General features: G+C 39.5%; 1 protein-coding gene across 4 annotated transcripts; it reads left to right on the top strand.

Moving 5' to 3' along the window:
• DSEL (dermatan sulfate epimerase like) lies at positions 1-22384 on the top strand. 4 transcript variants are annotated; one of them, XM_041123127.1, is made up of 2 exons: positions 1-599; positions 1325-22384. In XM_041123127.1, the coding sequence occupies exon 2, from the start codon at positions 2298-2300 to the stop codon at positions 5946-5948; it is 3651 nt and encodes a 1216-aa protein (XP_040979061.1). In that variant the 5' UTR covers positions 1-599; positions 1325-2297; the 3' UTR covers positions 5949-22384. The 4 variants fall into 4 exon arrangements, with proteins under 4 accessions (XP_040979061.1, XP_029867901.1, XP_029867903.1 ...); XM_030012041.2 differs by having other exon boundaries at positions 1-626; positions 1325-13632; XM_030012043.2 differs by lacking the exon at positions 1-599 and adding an exon at positions 881-951 and having other exon boundaries at positions 1325-13632.
• The last annotated feature ends 882 nt before the right edge of the window (positions 22385-23266 follow it).

The following is a 23266-nucleotide window of genomic DNA, read 5'->3' as shown; positions in this document are numbered from 1 at the left end:
CCGGCCCTGCCCCCGGGCGCACCCGCCCCGCTCCGCTCCGCTCCGCTCCGGCGGCAGCCCGCTGCCGAGGCGCAGGGGCGGCGGTGGCAGCCGCCGCCGGGAGCGGCGCTGGGCTCGGCGCTGGGAGCGGCGGGCAGCTCACGCAGTCGCAGGGAAGAGGAGCAGCCGGGAGCCCGCCCGCCGCCGGAGCAGGGCGCGGAGAATCGGCACATCCCGGTTCCGCCGGGGGCGGCTCCGCCAACACCCCCCCCCCCTTCCCTCCCCGCGTCGCCTCCCCTCCCTTCCCCCTCCCCTCCCCTCCTCTCCCTCCCCGCCCCTCCGGAGCGACATCCCTGCGAGTTTGCCTGGCTGCCCGCGCCCGCCGCCGCATCTCCCCCGCCATCAACTCTGGGGAGCCGCCGGCGGAGGTGCACGGACCCGAAGTTGCGGCCAGCCCGGGTGGAAAGTAGCGGCAACGCGGAAGGGGGGGGGGGTCCGGAGCCGAGCACAGCCCTGCCCAGCCGAGCGGGGCCGGTGCAACCTTCCCCGACCGGGGGCTGGCCCCGCGCCCCGACCCGCTCCGGCCGGCTCCGAGCGAGGCGTCCCCGCGGCAGCTGCCGGTAAGAGACCACCGCGGAGCCGCTGCGGTAAGAGACGGGGGGGAGCGGGGGGTGGGGGTGGGGTTAACACTCGGAGGCGCCGGGCGTGAGGAGACGGAGGCTCCCGGGGGCGTGCGGGGCGCGAGCGCGCTCGCCGCCGAAACTTGTTCAAGTTGTGCGGCCCCGGGGGGGGCGGGGGGGCGGCGGAGGCGGGAGGCGGCGGCGGGCGCCCTCTGCTGGCGGCGGGCGGCGCTGTCAGGCTTCGTCCCGGGGCTTGGCGGGGCTGGGGGGGGGTGTCCGCCGTGGGTCGGTCTGTCCGCTTTCCCCCTTCGCGCCTTGGTTCCGGCGGCAGAGCCGCGCGTGTGGTGTGTGGGTACGTAGGTGACGAATATTGACGTCTGTCTGAGCTCCCCTTAGTTTCGGTGGCGTGTTTCAAATGCGTTTTCTGGGGTGGTTCCTGAGAGCGGAACGGGCAAATGCGCCCTGAGACCTGGTAGCCACGCGGGAGAAGGTGAGAAATAAAGGCAGCTTAAGTAGCCGATACGAATTTCTCTTTTGCCAAAGATAAATTCTGTGGAACTTTGAAAATGCTCCTTTTTTTTTTTTTTTAAAAATAAATTTCTGTAAAAGCAAAGGCGTACTGACTCATCCTTCGTAGGAAGTTAGCAGCGCTTGTTATCTTAAGTACTTTAACTCTGTTCTGACAGCTGTATAGCTTCAGAGAACTTTTGTTTCTGTTTCCACAGAAAGAACCAACATGCAAAGTGGAAGGAAACCCGAAACTGCTCTTTTAACAAAAAAGTATTGGCTTTCTGCTTCTTTCACTTGTTTTCCTTTTGCTTCGTAATGGAAGGAGTGGGATTATCTGAATCATTGAGGCAAAATTTGGGCGTCGCTGGCTGGAGATAAGATGAAAGAAGACTTGAAAATACATCGATACTCTATGACTATTGATTCAGATGCACCTTTCACAAACAGAGGGGAATAGTGGTTAAAAGCACTGCAGTTTCATCAAAAGGAGCTAATGGAGGAGCTATGTTGATTATTTTTTTTTATTAATTTTTTTTCCTTCCTGCTCTCCCATGAGTCCCAAAAGAGAAAGATGGAAAGAGCGTGTATGGAAATTGAGATAAGGGGAAGGCTGAAGACAGTAACTTTGGTTTTGAAGTCTGTTTTCCAAGTGCTGTAAATTCCCTATTTCATCATATATAACACAATGTTCTGAATAAATTATATCATTTTGTGATCAGTGGAGTTTTTGTCAGCTCTAGAAGTGGAATTTGACCTGATTGAAAGCCTTTTAAAAAAGTACATGTATGACTCCAAATCCTTTTTTCAAGTCAAGTTTTTCAAGTTATCGAGAGAGTGTGTTTCAGTCTCTTACTGTGCATTGTCAACCTGTGTTTTATATGCATATCTCAGAGATTTTACTTTTTCCCTAATTTTAGTGTTTATGCCGTGGTGTTGTGTTTGAGAAAAGTGTGAACAGACAAGGCACCTGACATTTAAGTTTTTGAGAGCAGTGTTATTTCAGTGTTGTAGCTCAGATCACAAGTAATCTGAGTATCTGTGAGAATGCACAGTACACACTAAGTCTTTTCTCCTAAAAATATGCCTTAAGATGTTCATTTCTGTACTAACTGGATCAAAGTTTGATACCTGAACATTGTGTTTTGTTAGGAAATGCATGCCTGGGGAAGAGGAGCTGCCTAATGGATCATGGCTCTGATGTTCATGGGGCATACTTTATTTCTAGCATTAATGATGTTTGCTGTCTTCACTTGTGAAGAATCTGTAAGCAATTACTCTGATTGGGTGACTTTCATAGAAAATGTAGATCAGTATGAAAAACAGCAACTTGAAGGTCTTAGTGCTGAGCAGAAGCTGAAAAAACCAGTTCTTCACCCCAGCTTGTATTTTGACGCTGACGATGTCCAGGCACTGAGGCAGAAGGCTCATACAAGCCATTCCCATCTATTTAGAGCCATCAGAAGTGCGGTGACGGTTATGCTGTCCAACCCATTGTACTACCTACCTCCACCCAAGCACGTTGATTTTGCTGCAAAGTGGAATGAGATTTACGGTAACAATCTGCCACCTCTAGCATTTTATTGTTTGCTGTGCCCCGAAGATAAAGCTGCATTTGACTTTGCCCTAGAATATATGGATAGAATGGCTGGCTACAAAAACTGGTTGGTTGAGAACGCACCTGGAGATGAAGTGCCACTCGGTCACTCCCTAACAGGATTTGCCACTGCTTTTGACTTCTTGTATAATTCCCTGGGAAATGAGAGAAGGCAGAAGTACCTGGAGAAGATATGGTCTGTAAGCGAGGAAATGTATGAGTGCTCAAAGGTTCGTTCCTGGGGAAAACAGCTTCTCCATAATCACCAAGCAACCAATATGCTTGCTTTGCTTATTGGGGCTTTAGTTGCAGGGGCGGACAAAGGATCTCAGGCAAATATTTGGAAACATGCTGTCGTTGATGTGATGGAGAAAACAATGTTTCTGCTCAATCACGTTGTAGACGGGTCTCTGGATGAGGGAGTAGCTTATGGGAGTTACACAGCCAAGTCAGTAACCCAGTATGTTTTCCTGGCCCAGCGCCACTTTGGTATTAACAACTTGGAGAATAACTGGCTCAAGATGCACTTTTGGTTTTACTATGCCACCCTATTACCAGGCTTTCAGAGGACTGTGGGTATAGCGGATTCTAATTACAACTGGTTTTACGGTCCTGAGAGCCAACTGGTTTTCTTGGATAAGTTTATCATGAAGAATGGAGCTGGCAACTGGCTGGCACAGCAGATTAGAAAACACAGGCCCAAGGATGGGCCAATGGTGCCGTCCACTGCACAGAGGTGGAGCACGCTACACACTGAATTTTTATGGTACGCTGCCGAAATCACTCCTCAGCCGCCTCCTGATTATGGTACTGCTAAAATGCACGTGTTCCCTAACTGGGGGGTTGTTACTTACGGGGCTGGATTGCCCAACAGTCAGACAAACACCTTTGTGTCCTTTAAGTCTGGAAAACTCGGTGGACGTGCTGTCTACGATATTGTTCATTTTCAACCGTATGCCTGGATTGATGGGTGGAGAAGCTTCAATCCGGGACACGAACATCCTGACCAGAACTCTTTCACTTTTGCTCCCAATGGACAGGTGTTTGTGTCTGAGGCTCTCTATGGACCTAAACTCAGCCACCTGAACAATGTCTTGGTCTTTGCTCCATCTCCTACGAGCCAGTGCAACCAGCCTTGGGAGGGACAGCTTGGTGAGTGTGCCCAGTGGCTGAAGTGGATTGGTGATGAAGTTGGAGACTCAACTGGAGAAATTATAACAGCCTCCCAGGCTGGAGACATGATGTTTGTGAGTGGTGAGGCGGTATCTGCTTACACATCAGCAATGAAACTGAAAAGTGTGTATCGCGTTTTGCTGCTCTTAAATTCTCAGACATTGTTAGTAGTAGACCATATCGAGAAGGAGGAAGACTCTCCTGTTAATTCTGTCAGTGCCTTTTTTCATAATCTTGACATTGATTTTAAATACATACCCTATAAATTTAAGAACAAATACAATGGAGCTATGATGGATGTGTGGGATGCCCACTACAAGATGTTTTGGTTTGATCATCATGGGAGTAGTCCTGTTGCTAGGATACAGGAGGCAGAACAAGCTGCTGAATTCAAAAAGCGGTGGACTCAGTTTGTGAATGTTACCTTTCCAGTGAAAAACACACTTACAAGGATTGCTTACCTTTTTTATGGCCCGTATGTCAATGTTTCTAACTGTAGACTCATAGATAATGCAAAATCTGGATTTCAGATCTTGCTTAATGTCAACAACACTGAAAATACCATCTCCATTGTGACTGAATATCAGAATTTAAAGACAAGGTTCAATTACTTGGGATTTGGTGGGTTTGCCAAAGTAGTTCATGAAAACAAAGTGACCAAGTTTGGTCTAGGTACTGAATCTGTGAAAAAACAGATAAAAAATAATAGGGTGGTTTTCCCATTTGGGTTCAAAGTGAACATAATTGCAGGGTTAATTTTGGGTGTTAGTTTGGTCATACTGGCTTTTCAGTGGCGATTTTACATATCCTTCGGTAAAATGTTGCGTTGGATCCTGATACTGGTTGTCACACTGTGGCTTATTGAATTGGTGGATGTGTGGAGCATGTGTACTCAGCCCATCTGTGCAAAATGGAGCAGTGACATGACAAGGCTAGAACATGAGAAAGGCAATAAAGCCAAACAATTAGAAGAAAACCCTGTTGGTTTGCCAGATGTTATCATTGCTTCACTTCCCGCTTCTGGTGCAGAAATTTTAAAACAGCTCTTTTTCAATAGCAGTGACTTCTTATACATCAGGATACCTACGCCCTATCTCGAAATCCCCGAGACTGAATTTGAAATTGATTCCTTTGTAGATCCGTGTGAATGGAAGGTTTCTGATGTCCAGAATGGTCATTTTCGTCTTATCCAAGGGTGGCTTCAGTCTCTAGTTCGAGGCACAAAGTTACATTTGCAAAACATTCATTTATATGAAGCCAGCAGAAGTAAAATTGCTCAGCATTCTGCCATAAGCAAAGACAAAAAGAAAAGATCCAAAAAGAGAGAATCTCTGTCAGAGCAACGAAGCAGGGCAAGAGGGAGTCAAGATAAAGATGCTGAATATATTAGGGAACTGAGAAGACATCTCGTCTATTATCCTACTGCGCGACCTGTGCTTAGTTTAAGTAGTGGGAGCTGGACATTAAAGCTTCCCTTCTTTCAGGAAATCCTGGGACCGTCAATGAGAGCATTATATGTAGTAAGGGACCCACGGGCATGGATCTATTCAATGTTGTACAAAAATAAGCCAAGCTTTTACTCCTTGAAAAATGTTCCACAACACTTGGCTACAATGTTTAAAGGGGAGGATGGTAAAGGAAAATGTAGTTTAAATGAAGGCTATGCCTTTGAATATGAATCATTAAGAAAAGAACTTTCAAATTCTAATTCAAATGCTGTTTCTGTGTTGTCCTATTTATGGCTAGCAAACACAGCAGCAGCACTGAGAATAAATGGGGACTTGCTGCCAACAAATTATCAGCTGGTCAAATTTGAAGATATTGTGAGCTTTCCTCAGAAGACGGCTGAAACAATTTTTGCCTTTCTTGGTATTCCTCTTCCTCCTGCTAGCTTAAACCAAATATTATTTGCCACCTCCACTGGTCTTTTCTATCTTCCTTATGAAGGGGAAATTTCACCAAGTAGCATTCATGCCTGGAAACAAGACATGCCCAATGAAGAGATTAGGCGGATTGAAGATATCTGTTGTTCTCTAATGGACCACTTAGGATACCCAAAGTTTATAGAATAAATGCTGCTGGTCAGCAGAAATTTGCACTAATGATCTCTTGACTCCCAATTTGTGGATAAATATTAGAGAAGGTTGTTTATTCTTGTAAAATGTGTACAGTCTGCTACTTTCAGAGAGATTATTTTAAGAAAAAGATAGTTGTTCCTGCAACTGTGGGGTTTTTTTTTGTTGGTTTGGTTTGGTTTGGGTTTTTTTTAAAAAAACCTTGTAACTACTTCTGCTGCCTTTCAAAAAAAGCTGTGTGAACCTTTGTAGAACTACCAGCTGGGGACTCTATAGCTCAGGGCATTAGTAATAGAATATGGAGCTTTTCACCTCCATCTCACCAGTTTGACTCCAGCCCAAGTGTTTAGTTCCTGAAAGTACTTACCATCTGATGATTGTATGACAGCTTATATGAAATTAAACTGGTTAAACTGGCCTGGTTCCCAATGGTGATAATTAGCCCCCTTGGACAGGTTTATTGATGCATTCTATCTGTGTCTTACTGGTCACTACAGTGGTGCAAAGTAAACAAAAGCTGAGATTTAAGGCTGTTCAGCATCCCTTCAGTGGGAGGAAACAGTCAGAACATTCGAGTGAATCTAGTTCCTTATTTACAGTCTCAGCAGGCAGGCCCAGGACTGGAGTGGACATGGATATTGAATATCATTACAGGATATGGTTCCTTCAGCTCAGAGATGTGGCACTTAAATTGGGGTTTGTGCTTTGACGAAAGAGACTTCGTTCTCCGTGCCTGACAATGTGGTACCCTTTGTGAGCCTGAAGTAAACTCTTCAGAGAAAAATAAATGGGACAAAAAGGAACCAACAAGATCTCCCAAATGAGCAGTTCAATTTGGAGAAGATTTTGTGTAGTTTTGACCTGCCTCAACCTAACTTAATTCAGAAGGTTATTAACATCTTGGCTCCTTGCACTGCTTTATCCTGTACCTCTTGTCTAAGTGGTTCTGCAAGGATTTTCTCTTTTTGAGGGAGACTCTTCCATCCTTCTTTGTTGTAACACATTTCTCTGCTGATTCTTGTGCATAATTTCACTGAGACCAGTGCAAATATTTGATGTCATTGTCAATGGCTTATTGTTGATGTCTGCATAAAATGGCGATCTGAGATTTAGAAGATGTTAAATAAATCTCCAGGTCTGTGTTGCTGAGGGATGTTTTGCTTTTCTGTATAATGAATTTCTGAAGGACAACCATTGCTAACCTGAGGTCGTCTTTCAGAGAGGGGAGAAATCTGAAAATCACCCCTCCCTCAGCCACCTCACATTTGAGTGATGTTTCCTTGCAGTAAACTATTTCCAAAGTTGTCTGATTTGTATCATGATTGGTGTTTCTTCAACATGATGCTGTAATATGATATCTGTTTGGAAACAGGTAGGCTTGATAGGATAGATGTGTCTTTGTCACAGCTTATTTTCTTCTTGAGTCACACTCTTCATTTGCGCATGCCCATTAAGAAAAAAAAATCCCATTTCCCAATTTAACTTGCTCAGCATTCTTTGGAAATGCATGCGTATTGTAAATGTCTGCAGATGTGTAAGTCAGATCACAGAGAGACATCTGTTTCCTTTACCATCTGTTTTTTATTACAAATGGAATTGTCTTGGAATGCGCTTCAGTTGGTTTGTGGGAGCTGGGATCAGGGTTTTGGCTTATTATATTGAAATATGCGTGTAATTACTGTTTATTTGGGTGGTAAGCATTAGACAATGTCAAAAGTGCAGTGAGTTTCTCTGTACAGATTACAGGTACCCTTGCTGATTTTTGATAAAAAGGAGTTCTTGCCTTTCCTTCCAATCTTACTATCATGTCCCTGTCTTACCCCGCTGTCTTGTCCCTCCCATACATACATCTCACATCCTTTGGATCACGTTGTGATATCTTATTACGACCTAAATAAAAGTAGTTCTTTCTCGGCCAGTCATTCATGTCAAAATAGGCCTCTAGCAGGATAAATCTATTGATATTTTGCAGTCTCACTAACCATAACTTAGCTGTCATTTACTAGCAGTAGTTTTTTTCCCCCCCTGCAGTCCTAGGTTTCACCCCTGGCTATGTGGAATGCCATGTTAAAGGAAATATTAAACAAGTTAATATACACTGACATGTTAGTGAAACTTTGGTTTCCAAGTATTATTCTCTCAAATTGGCTTCTCTCTGAAGCCATTTTTGATTGTATGTTAAAAAAAAAAGTATTGATGTCTGTACAGTCTGTACTTGCAGTCTGTACCTGACAGAATAAGTTTCAGCATTTGCTTTCTATTTCCAGGATTTGCACTCTAGAATCAGAACAAATAAAAAGGATTTTCTCTGTCAGATGTTTTAGGGCAGCTGAAGGTAAGAATTAAGACTGACTGTGTATTTGTGGATGTAGAAAGAAACCTTTAAATCCCTTCCAGAAAGTGCTATATGGAATGCCACAATAGCCTATAAACCAACTTTTTGTTTTTGAGGAGTTAGGGTGGACAGAATTGTCTGTCAAGAGCATCATCTGTGCTATTTTTGGAATACAGGTTTTCCCATGCACTTCCATTCATAATAGCGTTGTTGCTGTCATTAATTATATGCAAGATTTAGGAGCTATTTCTTTTCTGTACTACACTTTCCCATTTCAAAGAATGCATAATCTATTATTCAGATTTCATTGCATTGTGTGTTCCTTACACAGGTGTAAAAAAGTGGAAGAGAACTCCGTTCCTTATTTTTAGATTTTGTTGTGAGGGCAAATGCATTATAATCATTATGCTAAAAATATGTAAAAGGGAAAGCAGTGTCTTTGAAGACAGAGTAGGAATGCATAAGGTATGGCAAGTCTTCAATTTTCAATCAAATAATCGTTTTGTTGTGTTTTAGATGGTAAGTTACACGACCACTCAACCAAAGTTAGTACCAGACAGGAGATACCCCAGCTATGGAGTTGAATGACTTTGTGTTGAGATTGTGGCCTTCCACTTGTATGAATAGCAACCCAAGACACAGCAGAAAGCTGAATAAAGATGCATATGGTTGACAAGAATGCCCACTAAAAGATGAAGATCTGGGAGTTTGTAGAATAAATTTCAGTAGCACCATCCATAAAATGACAGTTGTAGTATGGAAAAGCTGGAGGCCTGCTGATAAAAAAAAGTAAAAAATAAACTTGCTTTTCTTTATTAAAGAATAAATTCCAGTTTTAAGTCTGTGCTGATCTTCAGTCAAATCGGTCATTAAATAGATTTCTTTTTTCTTATGTAAGTGTTCAATTGAGACTAGTGGGGCTCTGTATATGAAGAATATGAGTGTAATTCTATAATATGAAATGATTTTGTGGGTGTGCAGACTTATCCTCAAAATTCTCTTCTGTCACTAGCATCCAGAGGAAGAACGGTCACTACATAGACACAGACATTAACCTTTACTTTCTCCATATAGTAATGTTTAAGACTGTCAGTAAAATTTGGGAATTGTTAGACCTTTTTGAAAAGCATGCCTGGTTAGGTACATTGTATTGAAAAGTGTTCTGGCACTTTCAGTTACACTTTCATAAAGTTGCTCATGAAAATTAGTCTCAGTACTTTATCTCAACCTTGCTTCCTTTTTCTCCCTGTGTTAAACATTGATAATTATTTGTACTGTATTGTGGTTTGAACTGTCCAATTATAAGACAGCTAAGATTTTGACATATTTTAAAAAGGCAGGCTTTATTTAAATGCTTATATCTCTGAATCATATTTGGAAGGCTAAGAAAAATAAACGCCGAGGAAAACTTTTCAGTTATTTACTTACTTTGTAACTAAGTGACATTGGCCCTGGGGAGAGGCACACTGGTCTTGGCGTTCAGAGTTCTATCAAATTGCATGAATCTATAGTCTCTGAGCATACCTAAATGCCTCTGTTGCTCCCAGTAGGCTTTGTCCAAGAGCGACGTCTGTGGAGATGTGCCTCAGTATCATGGTCAGATTGGTTCTTTTCACCCTCTTAGCACGTAGTTGGCATGCAGTCCTCGTCGGATTTATGTTTGAACAGTTAATTTGCCAGATCCAGAGTTGCATTTCTGTACAAGATCCTCAATTATATGTAAAATACATGGCACAACTCGTTTGACAGTGTAATACTATTCTGATAGTGTTAAAATGCAAATCAAACAAAAAATCCACTTCAGCTTTTATAAAGTTATTGGTAACTGATTTGTAAAGCTGCAGTCGTTGGTCAGATTTTTTGGTTTTAACCATAAAAACGGTTTCAGTTGCTGTTGAAACTTAATGATGTGACTGCTAGGGGAGTCCTAGCTCCACCTGACAGTCAATTATTTCCATTATTAGTCTTAAGAGACACTATTTGATGAACATGAACATACATAATCTGGAATGTAATACTGCATTTGCTGAAAACATTTGAAGTGCACAGTTCAAGATTAAGGATAACAACATGTTACCTCAATATTTCTGTAAGTTACAAAAATTAGCCCCTTTGCTAGTGGCCCATATGTTGGGTTCCATATGTTGGAATATTTTATAATTAGAAGCTGTGGTATTTATTTAGGTGACTTAGAAGTAATTTATGAAAATTATTTCTTTTTAATTACACTTAAAATTATTTTCTTCAAGAGGGTAAGCCCTGGAGCTTAAAACTTCTATGATCAGCGCATCACAAGCTTTCCTTCCTTTCTCTGGACTCCCTTTTAGCTTTGGTTCAGACTAAAACCTTTGTTTAAATCTCATCATCAGTGCGCTGTTTTCCAAGTGAGGAGTCTGTCTGGAGACACTTACAGTCTCAAATTCCATTTCGTTGTGTTTCAGTGTGGACTACTCGTGGACTACGAGTCATGGATCAAATCCCTAAATTGTGAGCTGTTCAGAATTGGACCATAAGTGGAATGATGCCTTGCTGACCTCAATGAATGTTGTGCCATTGGCTTCAACAGGGCCGAAATACTATCAGCTACTATCGTCAAACAATTATCATCCACTTAGCCTGAATATTCCAAAACAGCAGAAATTACAGGAAGTAAATACCTCAAATGAACATGAAAGATTGCTGTTAGTGTTATTTGATGAAAAAAGGAAATGCATTTTAATAATGTAAAAAATGTAAATTGTTCTGTAACCGTAATCAAAGCTACCTGTAGGCTGTCTGATGAATTTATAAACTCATAAAAGGAGGTATAGAAACAAACAGATATTCAAAATGATGTACAAACACAGTTTCAAGTGTCAGGACTTTGATTTTCTTTAGTGAGGAGAAATTTGCTGATACCAGATCTACGCTATTCTCGTAAAGGATGTGAATGGGTAATCTTGTGCTGTCTCAGAAAATAGTTAATAATGGGAAAGTGCTGTTTCACATTACTGAGATGATACTGTTTTAAATTAAACTACACATCTTTTGAGCTGACAATATGCTGAGAGTTATATGTGATGTAGGAGAACAAAGACAGTCTGATTTCATTCACACCTGTCTAACAGAATAATTTCTGAAAGGTTCTTCATTTATGCTGGTGTAAACTCAACATTTAGTTTACTGTCTTTACTAAGAAAGATATTGTGGTGTTTAAGAACATGACCTGAATTTGTCTATCTCACATTAGGTAATTTAACTTTCGCACCTAAATAAGGAGCATTGTCACTCTAGAATCAATGGAAAGTGAGTGTTGCCTTCAAAGGTAAATCAGACATTGCTTACCTCTTCGTAAATCCTCAAAAACCAAGGGTGACTCTTAGTTTAGATGCCCACTGAAAGGCCTCAAAGGAAGTGGGGTGAATTTGGCTTTAAATGTGTATGGCCTTACATCTAAGTAGATTTCTGCATCTGAGCAGTTCTAGTGCATACACTGTCCAAACAAAATTTTATGAAACATCCTGCATAAAATAAAACTATTGTTAGTAGAATAATACTTTTGTGTTATCCTTTTTTTTCTTTTTTCTTACATTATTTCACCACTTAGGATCTCACAAAACTTTGTGATGTGGTCAAGTATTTAAATTTTTAAAATATTGCTGGTTTTGTTTGTTTTGAATATGGGAGCCACTGTTATCTTTCAGAAAGTGTTGATGGCAAGACCTGATTCTGTCTGCCCTTGAATGCACAGTAAGTATGTTCAATGTTAAGTAAAAGACCACAAAATAGCTGTATTCCTAGAACAAAAAGAGTGATTTTCTGCTCAGTTCTCAGGAACTGGACAACTGGTGCAATCCATAATTTTGAAGTCTTTTAGTCTATAAACACAGTAGCTATATGCAAACTGTATGTTTAGAATTGTGCCTCTTCTAATTGCTGAACTATACCCAGGCATTTTTTCGGAGGCTGGTATTTGGCCCAGAGACCATTCTAGCAATTTAACAGTGTAGGTAGGCAAGTTCCAGCAGCCGTGAATGTTCTCTTGTGTGTTTAATTTAAAAAAAAAAAGACATGTAATCAAGTTAACTGGAATAACTGCAGCCCTCTGGATCTCTCTTACTGAATGGGGGCTGGCACAGGCAATATCTCTCAGATCCAGAGACACAGGTAGTTCAGCATCCTTATTGCTGCTAAGGTCTGTAACCCACTGCAGGTGCATCTGAGCTGCAACTAGTTTCCTGCAGCAGTGATTTGCAGGTTTAGCTAACTGATTTTTTTGTTCATTTAATTTAGCAGAAGGTGCTTGAGGTATACCTTAAACTTAGGAGCAAGTATAAGACCTGATTTTATCTCTCCTGTGAACTTCAGCATGTTGTAAAGCAAAGGTTTGCATGTTTATAAGTCTTGATGATGTTATATTTAGCTGTGAAATAGGTTTAATGTTGTTTTTTTCTGGAGGATGTTAGACCTGTGCCTTCTCCGTTGGTGGCTGCTGTATTATTTTGCAGTTGGTGGGTGGTATGTCCTTATCCTTTGTAGCTCATCCTAGGTCTTGTCACTGTACTCTCACAACTAATTTTTATTTTCTTTTTTTTAACTTTCTGAATATTGAACCCAACTTTGGCTTTTGGGAGAGTTACATGGAAAATGCCCATTATGATAGGAGCAACAAGGTGTGGTGTAAAAAAATGTTGCTGTCTATTACAAATTCTTTGACAATACTTGTCTCCAGCCATTTTCTGAAAGGTTGTTCAAAGTGAATAAATCCAATGTACAAAGCTCAGCGGAAACTAATATCAAGAACATGATAAAAGGCAGGCTGTCAGAGATAATAAATGCACACTTGTTTTTGTGAAAGCCATTAATATTTTCACTCTTAATTGCTTTTCTAAGAGAGGAGTTGCTTATATTTTCTTTGGGGTTTTTTTAGACCTTTTTGTGTGTTTCCATCTTACAGCTTGCCTAAAAATAGATTTTATCCTATGTTTTCTGAATCTTAGTTTGAAATGTTAATTTTGTTACATTTTCTTGAACCTTCTGTTCTGTTTCAGGATGTTCCAGTCAATTCTTTTCATAAATTACATCCTACAGATGCCACTTGATTTCAAGAAACATAATCTCAGACCTGGCGAGGACTCTGATAAGTATACAGAAATGAACTGAGAAACAGGAGAAACAAAATGTTATGCTGCTGAAGAGAATAAACTTGAAAGCGTGTGTTGGAATATTCAGGTCTTAATGAGCTGCCATATCATGCACTATGAATGCCTGAATAATAGACTTTATTATTCACTTTAACTGATCAACTGAACATTGTCTCTTTCAAACCACCATAAGGGTACTGATGGAAAGATAAGTTAAAAGGAACTTTTGTTTGGATGTATTTTGATTTTTTTCTTTTCTTCAAAGCAGTGCTATTATTTTGTATTCCCAAGCTGTGTTAATTTGTAACTAGATAGCTATTACCCAGTGTAGCTCTATAATAACATTGTTGGCACCAAAGGATGCTTTTCAATGAGAGGGTGCAGCTTTACCTGCTGGGTATAGATTCAATATTGATGGTTTCTCAACTGCCAGCATCCTTTAGTGACGCATTTGAAAGAAAAGTTGACTTCTGTAGTAAAGAATTGTTTCATGTTAAAGAATAGACAGCACTGTTGCTGAACAACATAGAGGTGATGTGAAAACATGCATATTATAGACAGTCAGAATACTATCAGTTAGTCATGATTTAGCCAGACTCATAATCAGATCTTTAAAAGTATGGCTGTAGCTCTCATCCATTCTTCAACCTAATTACTAACCTTCATGACCCTCTTTAATTGCAGGCTAGGCTAAGATGAATTTCCTTCCATTTGCTGAAAGAAAAGAGCAAGCCTACAGGAAGATACCCTGGCTTTGTTGATATACTAGGATTTTTTTAAGCTGCTGTCACTTGAATGTATGTCTGTACCTCTAAATTGCTCCAGGGTGCATGTGCAAATCTTACAGGTGCATTTGCAAAGCTTACATAAGGAATGATTCTGTTGACTTCAGTGTATAGGAATTTACCTAATTGTATTCCATCTTTCTCTGATAATAGCCACACCTTAGTACCTTTAACACATGAAGGGAAGAGAATGATTAGTAAAGAGCCAGGCTAGACAATAAACAAAAAGCTCTGATACTCATTGTTCACAGATTGTTTAAAGCATTTGCCATCAATCTGCTTCATCTGCATTTAGTTCAGTTGGCTGTGCACAGCAACAGACTCATAGCATCCTTTGCAGAATCTCCCTTGAGAAGTTTATAACTTAACAGTACAGTTTTAAACAGCTAATATATATATATATCATTGCTTTAGTGCCTCTTAAATTAATCTAGGTGCATTTTTTTTGATTTAAAGGTGCAAGGAAAATCAAAAGAAAAAAAGTTATGCAATTCCCTTTAAAGTTAAATATAAATAAATAAATAATTATAAAAATAAAGACATTCAGATGCTATTAAAGTTTCAGAAGAAAAAATCTGTAGGGTCAATTTAACAGATCTGCCATTAAGTGTGTTATTAAATTATTACTATTCATGATCTATAATGTATCCTGCAAAACAGCTACAAATATGACCAATTTGCTTTTGTTGGACTTGTGAAACAGAAACAGCTAGATACACCAACTTTTAACTGAAAGCAGATGTAATAACCTCATGAAAAGGTAGTCTTACCCGTATTTAGATACCTTGCAGTTACTCTTGTACTTACTGGCTTTTATTTTGTGTTATCAGTGAAGATTTAGTAACTCAATTTTGGTTTTTTGTTACTATTACAGGTGTATTATTAGTAGTAAGTGTGAGAGCACTGGGAGAAATGGTCCATAGCTTTAAAGATCTCATAGTCTAAATGGTAAATAACTATTAGGATCTATATTTTAGAGATTAAAAGTCCAGTAATTTACATAAGGCTTATAGATAATTCTACAGGTGTAATGGAATTTGAATTTAAATAGCTCAAATCTCAGTCTGCTTCAACGAATCATGTGCTGCTTATCCTTAAACATAGTAATTTCCAGTATAGAATCAGAATCATTTAGGTTGGAAAAGACCCTTCAGGTCATCCAGTCCAACCATTAACTTAACACTGCCAATTTCACCACTAAACCATGTCCCCACGTGCCAGGTCTACTTGTCTTTTAAATACCTCCAGGGATGGTGACTCAACCACTTCCCTGGGCAGCCTGTTCCAGTGCTTGACAACCCTTTCAGTAAAGAAATTTTTCCTAATATCCAATCTAAACCTCCCCTGGAGCAACCTGAAGCCATTTCATCTCATCCTATCACTTGCTACTTGGGAGAAGAGACGGACCCTCACCTCACTACAACCTCCTTTCAGGTAGTTGTAGAGAGCGATAAGGTCTCCCCTCAGCCTCTTTTTCTCCAGACTAAACAACCCCAGTTCCCTCAGCCGCTCCTCATAAGACTTGTGCTTTAGACCCTTCACCAGCTTCGTTGCTATTCTTTGGATGTGCTCCAGCAGCTCAATGTCTTTCTTGTACTGAGGGGCTTCTCAGCCTTTTGGCTAAGATTAAGTGTATTGTATTACATATGTTGTGCACGCATATCATCAAATTCATGAAGTCCTGCTAACTTTGGGAGAGAGTCAGAATGCTGGAAAGCAAGCAATGTCTGCAGTGTGGAACTTAGTCTTACACAGAAAATGTATGCAGTGAAGTGCAGAGAGATTTTAACGTGATGAAGGCTCTCAGCAAATACACTTAATTTGCTCTGAATTTAGAACTTAAACCAGACTCTGATATAGGAAGCTTATTGGGAAATATGTAGGTTGTGGCTTATGTTTTCCTTGCAAATGAAGCACTTCTTTTTTGCTAGTATGGCTTTTTAGCTGAAAGTGTTCTGAGACTGACCATCCTTTATTCCTCTTCTTTTTTTATGCTGTGTAGTTTCCCTATAAGACTTTTGTTAATCTATTTTAGAAAGATATATTTGTTTATCAAGAGTGACTTTGATTAACTCTTTCATTACTTTTTCCTTCTGTTGCTTTAAAAGTAGAAATCATACTTTCAAGCATTTTGTGAAGGAATCTATCAGAATTTCTTAAAGTCACAAATTAGAAAAGTAGTCAGAATATAACTGTAGTTGCAAAGTACAACTAACACTTCAAAATGTCTTCTTATACCAACAAAAAGAAGCATAAGAATGTAACCTTATTTTCTTTACAGCAACTTTATTGATATAATTGTATCATTTGTGTTGAAATTACACCCATTTTTATTTAAAATAAAAAATTACCTTCATTAAAACAAATACATATAGTATAATAATAATAATAATAATAATAATAATAATAATAATAATAATAATAATATCTCCTAACTGGAATTCTGTGGTAAAGCAAATCTTCTGCAATATCTCTTGCACCCTGTGTGATTTCAACTGTAGCAAGAGTGGCCAACAACTTAGTAGTTTTCTTGCTCTAAGGCAAAATCTGTTCCTAGCACTTAAAACACTGCCAAATTCATAAATAAAAAATAATTTAAAACATTTTATCATATTTCATTCTTGCAGATCTTATTTTTGAGTGAAGGTTGAATATTCTGCTTTCATTTTGACAGAAGAAGGCACCCATCTAAGTAAGTTCACCTGTGAATTAGCTTACCTATACCCCTCCAAATTTGCAGACAGACAGATTTCTGATAGGGCTACTTCTTTCTTCTTTCAGTAAAGTTTAAGTTTGGTTAATTGGCCAGAGAGTATTGAATTTAAATAAACAGGAGTTAAACTATTTTAAATTACTTTAACATATGGCCTCTACTGGTTACATCCCTTTTGACTTTGAGTTACAAGCCTACTTCTCCTAAACGAAATCCTCAGTGACACCTCAAATCTATCTCATTGTAATCCTGTTAAATAGAAACATTTCCTGGGTGATGGACATTCTAGAGATACTGCATTAAGTGCTAATGTATTTTACATTAGCACATCATATTAAACATTACTTCTGGACTCAAGAGTACTCCTTATGCTTTGCATTCAGTGCCAACAGAGAATATATGTTAGTTTAACAACAATGGGCCATTCAATTCTTACTACAAAAAGGTTGTAAAAGTGGCCTAAGATCTTTACCCAGGAGATTAGTATATCAAAAATAGATGCTTTTTGTATCAAAATGAGAACTGTGACTCTCAGACCATTAATATCAATGCACAACATGACTTCTCATCCTGCTCTTATGTGGTCATCGTTAGGACGAAGTGATAGAATGTTCTTTGATGTCCTGACACCAACACAAAAGCTGTCTCAAGAAGAAAAATAGTAGTTTTAATCAATACGTAGTAATATATACCAGGCTTTCCTAAAAACTACTTTTCTTGCCTGAATGTGTATAGAATCACATTTTACTGGGTTATATGTTTCTAACTGAGGTCAGTATCTGCTGGCACTAGGAAAGCATGATGATATGCTAGCTCGTAGTATGTATTGACAGAAGAGGTAGTCAGCACAGGGTGACTGTGCTCTAGACTATAGCCCAGAGTTTTTCATTGGTTGCATTTTAGCATTGCCAAAAAATACACTGTAAATAGATGATTTTTACTGTGCTCACAGGGCATACTGTGGAAAGAGTGATGATCTCTTTCTTCAACAGAAGACTTAGCAGAGTTTTTTCATGCTATATCCTTCCCTGCTGCCAGCACAGCAGAGCAAAAGGGACATAGCTGGAGGAGAAGATATACACCACAATGTCCATGCAATGTGATGACCCTCAGGAGTGTCACCTTTGCTGTGCAGTCACAAATATGAACTAGAGCAAGCCTATTGCTTCTTCCTGGGGCATGGATAAAATCTTGGAAATCTCTTACTTGTGAGCACCCTACAGACTCAGAAATGAGAAGGCATTTAAAAAATAACCCTTAAAATTACTTTTACTTTTAATCTCGTGATATATGAGGTAATCACACAACTTCCATGACCTTGACTGAAGCTCTTAAAAGATTGAAAATGCCCAGGTGTGGGATATAGTCGTGTAACAGAAAAGGTCATTTTCTGGAATGTAGGAAACACAATGTTTCAGCTCATCGGGCCCTAAGTATATGACACAGCACAACTCAAAAGCAGACAAATAAGTTGACCAAATGGACTTCTGCACAGCTTCTAGTGCTGGTTCAGATCGATAGCTGTGGCTAGAGTCAGCACAAAGGCTAGGCACTAAGATACTGATCAAAGCAAATGCTGTTATGTGGCCTCATTCAGGTCTCAAGGAACATAGAGGCTTCATTCCCTTAATTGCCCATGTTGGTGAAAGATGCCATTGTAGGTCCTTAATGCCTTGGTTCTGAACTAGTGGAAATGCCAACGTACGTACAAGGTATGGCATGTACAAGGCCAAGTTCAGGACTTATGCTGACAGTGGGGATGAGCATCATACGTTGTTATTTAACAACAAACTAGATCTCAGAATGTAATATCTTGAAAGTTAGTTTTGGTTTTAATTTATGTTTTTTTAAACCACAGATTTCCATTAGGAGTAGGTGAATAAAATATGCACTTCCATGAACTACTAAAAATAATGTGAAAGAGTGAGAGAGATGAAAGCTTTGCTAATTCCAAGCAATTCAAATGAAATACTTTAAAACTGGGATGTCATTTGCAAAATCTCTAGATCTCCTGCCTCAGTATTATGAAATTAGATGGTAGCAAAATAATTTTATGTAGCAAACTCCTACTATGTCTCATCACTTGTATTCTTTGTTTTCAGTTTTGTCATCTAACTTCTATGTGTTGGGGGTTTTATTTATTTTCTATGAATAAACACTGAGCAGCTATACATATGTATCCTCAAAAACCAGAAGCACCTCATTTTAGAAGGGGGTGCAAAAGCAAGCAGCATCTGATGCGCTACCACTGTACCTTAGCATAGTATCACTGAAGATAATGAAGCTGAGCAGGGCTACAACAGTTGAGGGTAGGTAGCCTTCTATCTGCAGAATAAACGTCAGTGTGGGACAGAGACTTCATCTTGATGACAGGATAGCATAACATCTGGGATGTGAGCCAGAAGATAGCTACTGTAAAACTCAGCCTGTGCAATGCATTATGTCCCCCGCCAAATCCCCCCTCCTGCTTTCCTTCTGAAAAAGGAGGACTGTCCACAGCCCCATTTCAACTGGGAAAAGTGATCTCTTTGGAGATTTAGAGAAATAGTTTAGAAATTTAGAGAAAGTTCATTTAGAGAAATAAATAAAAGCTCTCATTAGTGTTGTGTAATCAGCCTATAATCAGAAACACAAAGGGAAAATACTGACTGGCACTTGAACTACCTACTACTTTGTTCTCTTACAAGACAGTATGGCAGTCTCTGTTCTGATGATAAAGAAAGAAGGATATTGGATCTTTATCTAAAAGCTGTGCAAGAACTCGCTGGGTACCTATTTCTGTGCTTTGGGTGCCTGAATGGTGGAAAACCTATTGATAACAAAATAGATCACAGAGGTTTAAAAGATTGAAGGATAGGCCAAGTGGTTGCTAAGCTTTAGATTTACAGCTCTCTTTGAAGAGCTGACTGAAATCATAATGATAAAGGATTTTTGCTTAGCATGCCTGCTATGGTTTTGTGAGAAATCAGGTACCTTAGACTATGTCTGTACCTATGTGCTGAACCACCTGGTAGTATACTCCTGGGGCTGGTTTCTATTCAGGGCATTTTTACGTGAGCTCTGAATCTACATGCCCAGGTTTATCTCATGGCTACATCCTGCACCCAAATCCCGGTACGTGTCCCAGATCTGATGATGTAGTCATATCCTGAAAAGACTTACCAACAGTGGAGGTATTTTGTTTTGCAGAGCACAATAACAAAGGATGATACCTGGTGAAATCATAAAACCCCAGCAGTTTCAGCTCTTTTTCATTTAAAGATTCTGAATTTAAGCTCAGAATTAAAAATAATAGCCTTGAATTTGAAACCCATGCAAGTGACATTGAAGTAAAGGTTTAAATTGGGCATCACTGAAGTTGATTGTCACTCCATATGTTAAAAAGTAAAGGCAAAGTAGTTAGACAATTAGAAGCAGTTTGTTGTTTTTACTAATTGGTTCATTTCTTTCTCTCTTTTAAAGTGCATGGCAGTCCTTGGTTGCCTTTTCTGATGCATGAATGCACAGTGCTGCTTGTGTTCCAGTACAGGCCACCTGAACAGAAGATCTAGTTATATGAGATTAGCAACAAAATTAGAACTTATTTAGAAAACATCATATAAAGACCAGTCAAGTAAATCAAACAGACAAAAATAACGTGAATAAAAAAATCCTGAACTGACTTTGCAATGATCTTTCAAGCCAGATAAAAGAAGGGAGTAATTAACCTAACCTTTGGGCGGAACTGCAAAGCGTGTACTTGCATAAAACAGCATGCCTCTTGCCTACATGGAAAAGATTTACTCCTTAACGAGGGCTAAGATGTTCTCCAAGAGGCACCCTTTCTATATTGTTTTGAATCTGTACCTGTAGCCATGTCAGCCATAATGCTTCATTGGTTTTCTGTCACAGGCTTTCTTTATGATAGGGTAACCTGATACAGAGGATTCTGAGTTGCATCATCCAAGATAAAGGTCCTAAGTGAAATTTCCTTATTCTTAGCAGGTTTTCTGTAGCAGGTGTTACAGAAATTACAATGCAACAGAATTACAGGTATTCTGCTCTTCTGCCCCAATTCGATATTGGCTTATTAGAACTCAGCCCCCAGATACTCAATGTATAAGTGATTTTTAAAGTCAGTAGAGTTTCACTCCGGCTCTTAAAGCTGATGTATGCCTGTTTTAATGTGTACGAGCCAGCTTATAGCTCTCTTGCCTCCAGCCTTCTGAAGCTAAAGTTGGGCCAGCAGCAAGAGGAGTGGGTATGAGAAAAACACTCTTGAGATCCCTACAGTTATAGATTTTATCCCATTTTATAAACAGGGCAGAGATTACAGGTCTGAGGGGCATGGATCTTAGCCCATTTTTCCTCAAGCACGTATCCTAGCACAGAAGATTTAGGGATGGACATTTTGGAACCCTACAGCTACCACATTTCCACTGGCATTTCTCCTCCAAATTAATAGCTTGGAGAAGGGAAAAAAGAAATAGAGAGGTTAAGGAGAAATGCCTGATTTTCTATCAGTGGTTTCTCCTTCAGAATGAAATTACCCCATCAGGACCTCAGTTAGGAAGAAATAAGATTTCAAGTATTATAAACATATGAGTTTGTTTAAGCACGTAATGTAACTCAGTGAAGACAAAATAAGTTTTCCACTGAATACAAAGGAAGGAAGAGTCAGTTTAAGATTATAAGAAGATAAAAAGGGCTGTACTTGGTCAGAGCAACAGACCATTGAACTCAGTGTGCTGTTTCCAGTAGTTGCCCATATGTGAACACTTAAGGAAGAGTAAGAACAGGGTAAAAATCGGAGTCTTTTTCTGATCCCTTTCCCAGCCTCAGGACTGAGCTAGATGTATTTAGCAAGTCTAAATAGATTTCTTTTCCATTAGTTTTTTTCAGTCTTCCCTTGAGCCCATGTAAAATTTAGAATCTATTATGTCCTCTGGCAGGGAGTTCAACAAGGCTGTTATTCCTTACTTTAAGTGCCATCTTTCAGTGTTTGTTTTCACCCTGGCTCCTGTCATCTCTTTTCTAAGCTGAAGAGTCCTTGTTTACTTAGTCATTCTTTGCTTGAAAGCATTCCACTCCTATAATCATCCTTGCTTCCCTTATCTGTTTTTTTGTTATCATCTTTCCTAGGGATGCAAGAGCTGCACATAATGTTGAAGATGCAGGCAAACACAAATTTAGATGGTAACATTATGATCAGTTTTGTACTGCAAGTTAGTTTGCCTTTGATGGTGGAGGTGGAAGTTGGCTAATCACATTTTAAAGGTATTTGCCTTTTCCTGCAACTGTAACCAGTTCTGTTTTGTACTCTGATTCTCAGAGAGAGATTTTGAAGTTTGCATGTTAAGCACAGAAGTGTAATAAATAAATTACAACCATATTAACTGAGTCTTTACAAGTCATAGCAAAAAACTTCAGATGCTGCTCTACAAAACAAGGCCTCTGTTTACAAAGAGTGGCCAAATAAACACTTCAGTGAAATTTAAGCAACTTCAAGTTTATTTTTTTCTTAGAATTGAAACTTGCTGCTAGTTTGCAACTTTGTCACAGAGAAGAATGGGTGAATTTTCAGGGCAAAAATAATGAATGGATAGCTAATAAGCTGATACAAATACTAATGCCTGTTTTTGTTATGAAAGTTAATGCAACTTGGGATTCAAAGTCAGTTGTGTGGTTCTGAAATTTTTACCCAGTTTGTTAATCTGCACGAGGTGTTGCTTGGTCTGGCAGTTGGACTAGATGATTGTTGTAGGTCTCTTCCAACTGAAATAGTCTATTCTATTCTTATTATATGTGAAAGTAGAATCACCCCTAGATTTTGCATGGCATTGCACAAAAAAAGAAAAGGTATGAGAACATTTAATTAACCCTTTAAATGTTCAAGAGCTGTTATCTTGCTTCAGGAATATAAGAAATGTGGTGTATGGCAGAGGTTTGCGCTCCCTGTCTCTCTTTTTTTCTCTTTATAAAAAAGTTTCTCCCAAGTATACAGGTAAAATATACCCACTGGTATGCAAACATGTCTTTCTCTGAACACTCTTCGTGAAGGAACATTTTCTGCTTAGAATACAGTGCTGGAGCTCTCAGTGCTGTTTCCTGTGTGGTCATCTGGTATAATCTTCCCATAACAAGAAGTAAAGAAATCGGTCTAGTTTCTGAACACATAGCTGTATGTCTGTCTGTAGGAAGGAGAAGTTTATACAAAGGAGAGGATATGCTCCCTAAAAGTTGCTTTGTGACTAAATAGACTTTGGTGGAGACCTGACAAGATTCACTTTTTAAAGTTATCCAAGTACAGCTTTTCTCAGTGTTACTAGGTCATTTGGTTTAGATGTTTGTTTTGGGTTTGTGTGGCGGGGTTTTGGTAG

The sequence above is a fragment of the Aquila chrysaetos genome, chromosome 4 (assembly GCF_900496995.4).
Source record: "Aquila chrysaetos chrysaetos chromosome 4, bAquChr1.4, whole genome shotgun sequence".
NCBI lineage: Eukaryota > Metazoa > Chordata > Aves > Accipitriformes > Accipitridae > Aquila > Aquila chrysaetos.
The sequence above is the reverse complement of the archived record's forward strand: the minus strand, read 5'-3'. Positions and strand labels throughout refer to the sequence as shown.

Bases quoted from the DNA above. Each gene is read 5' to 3' on its own strand.
- DSEL (XM_041123127.1), top strand. From the start codon at position 2,298: ATGGCTCTGATGTTCATGGGGCATACTTTATTTCTAGCATTAATGATG.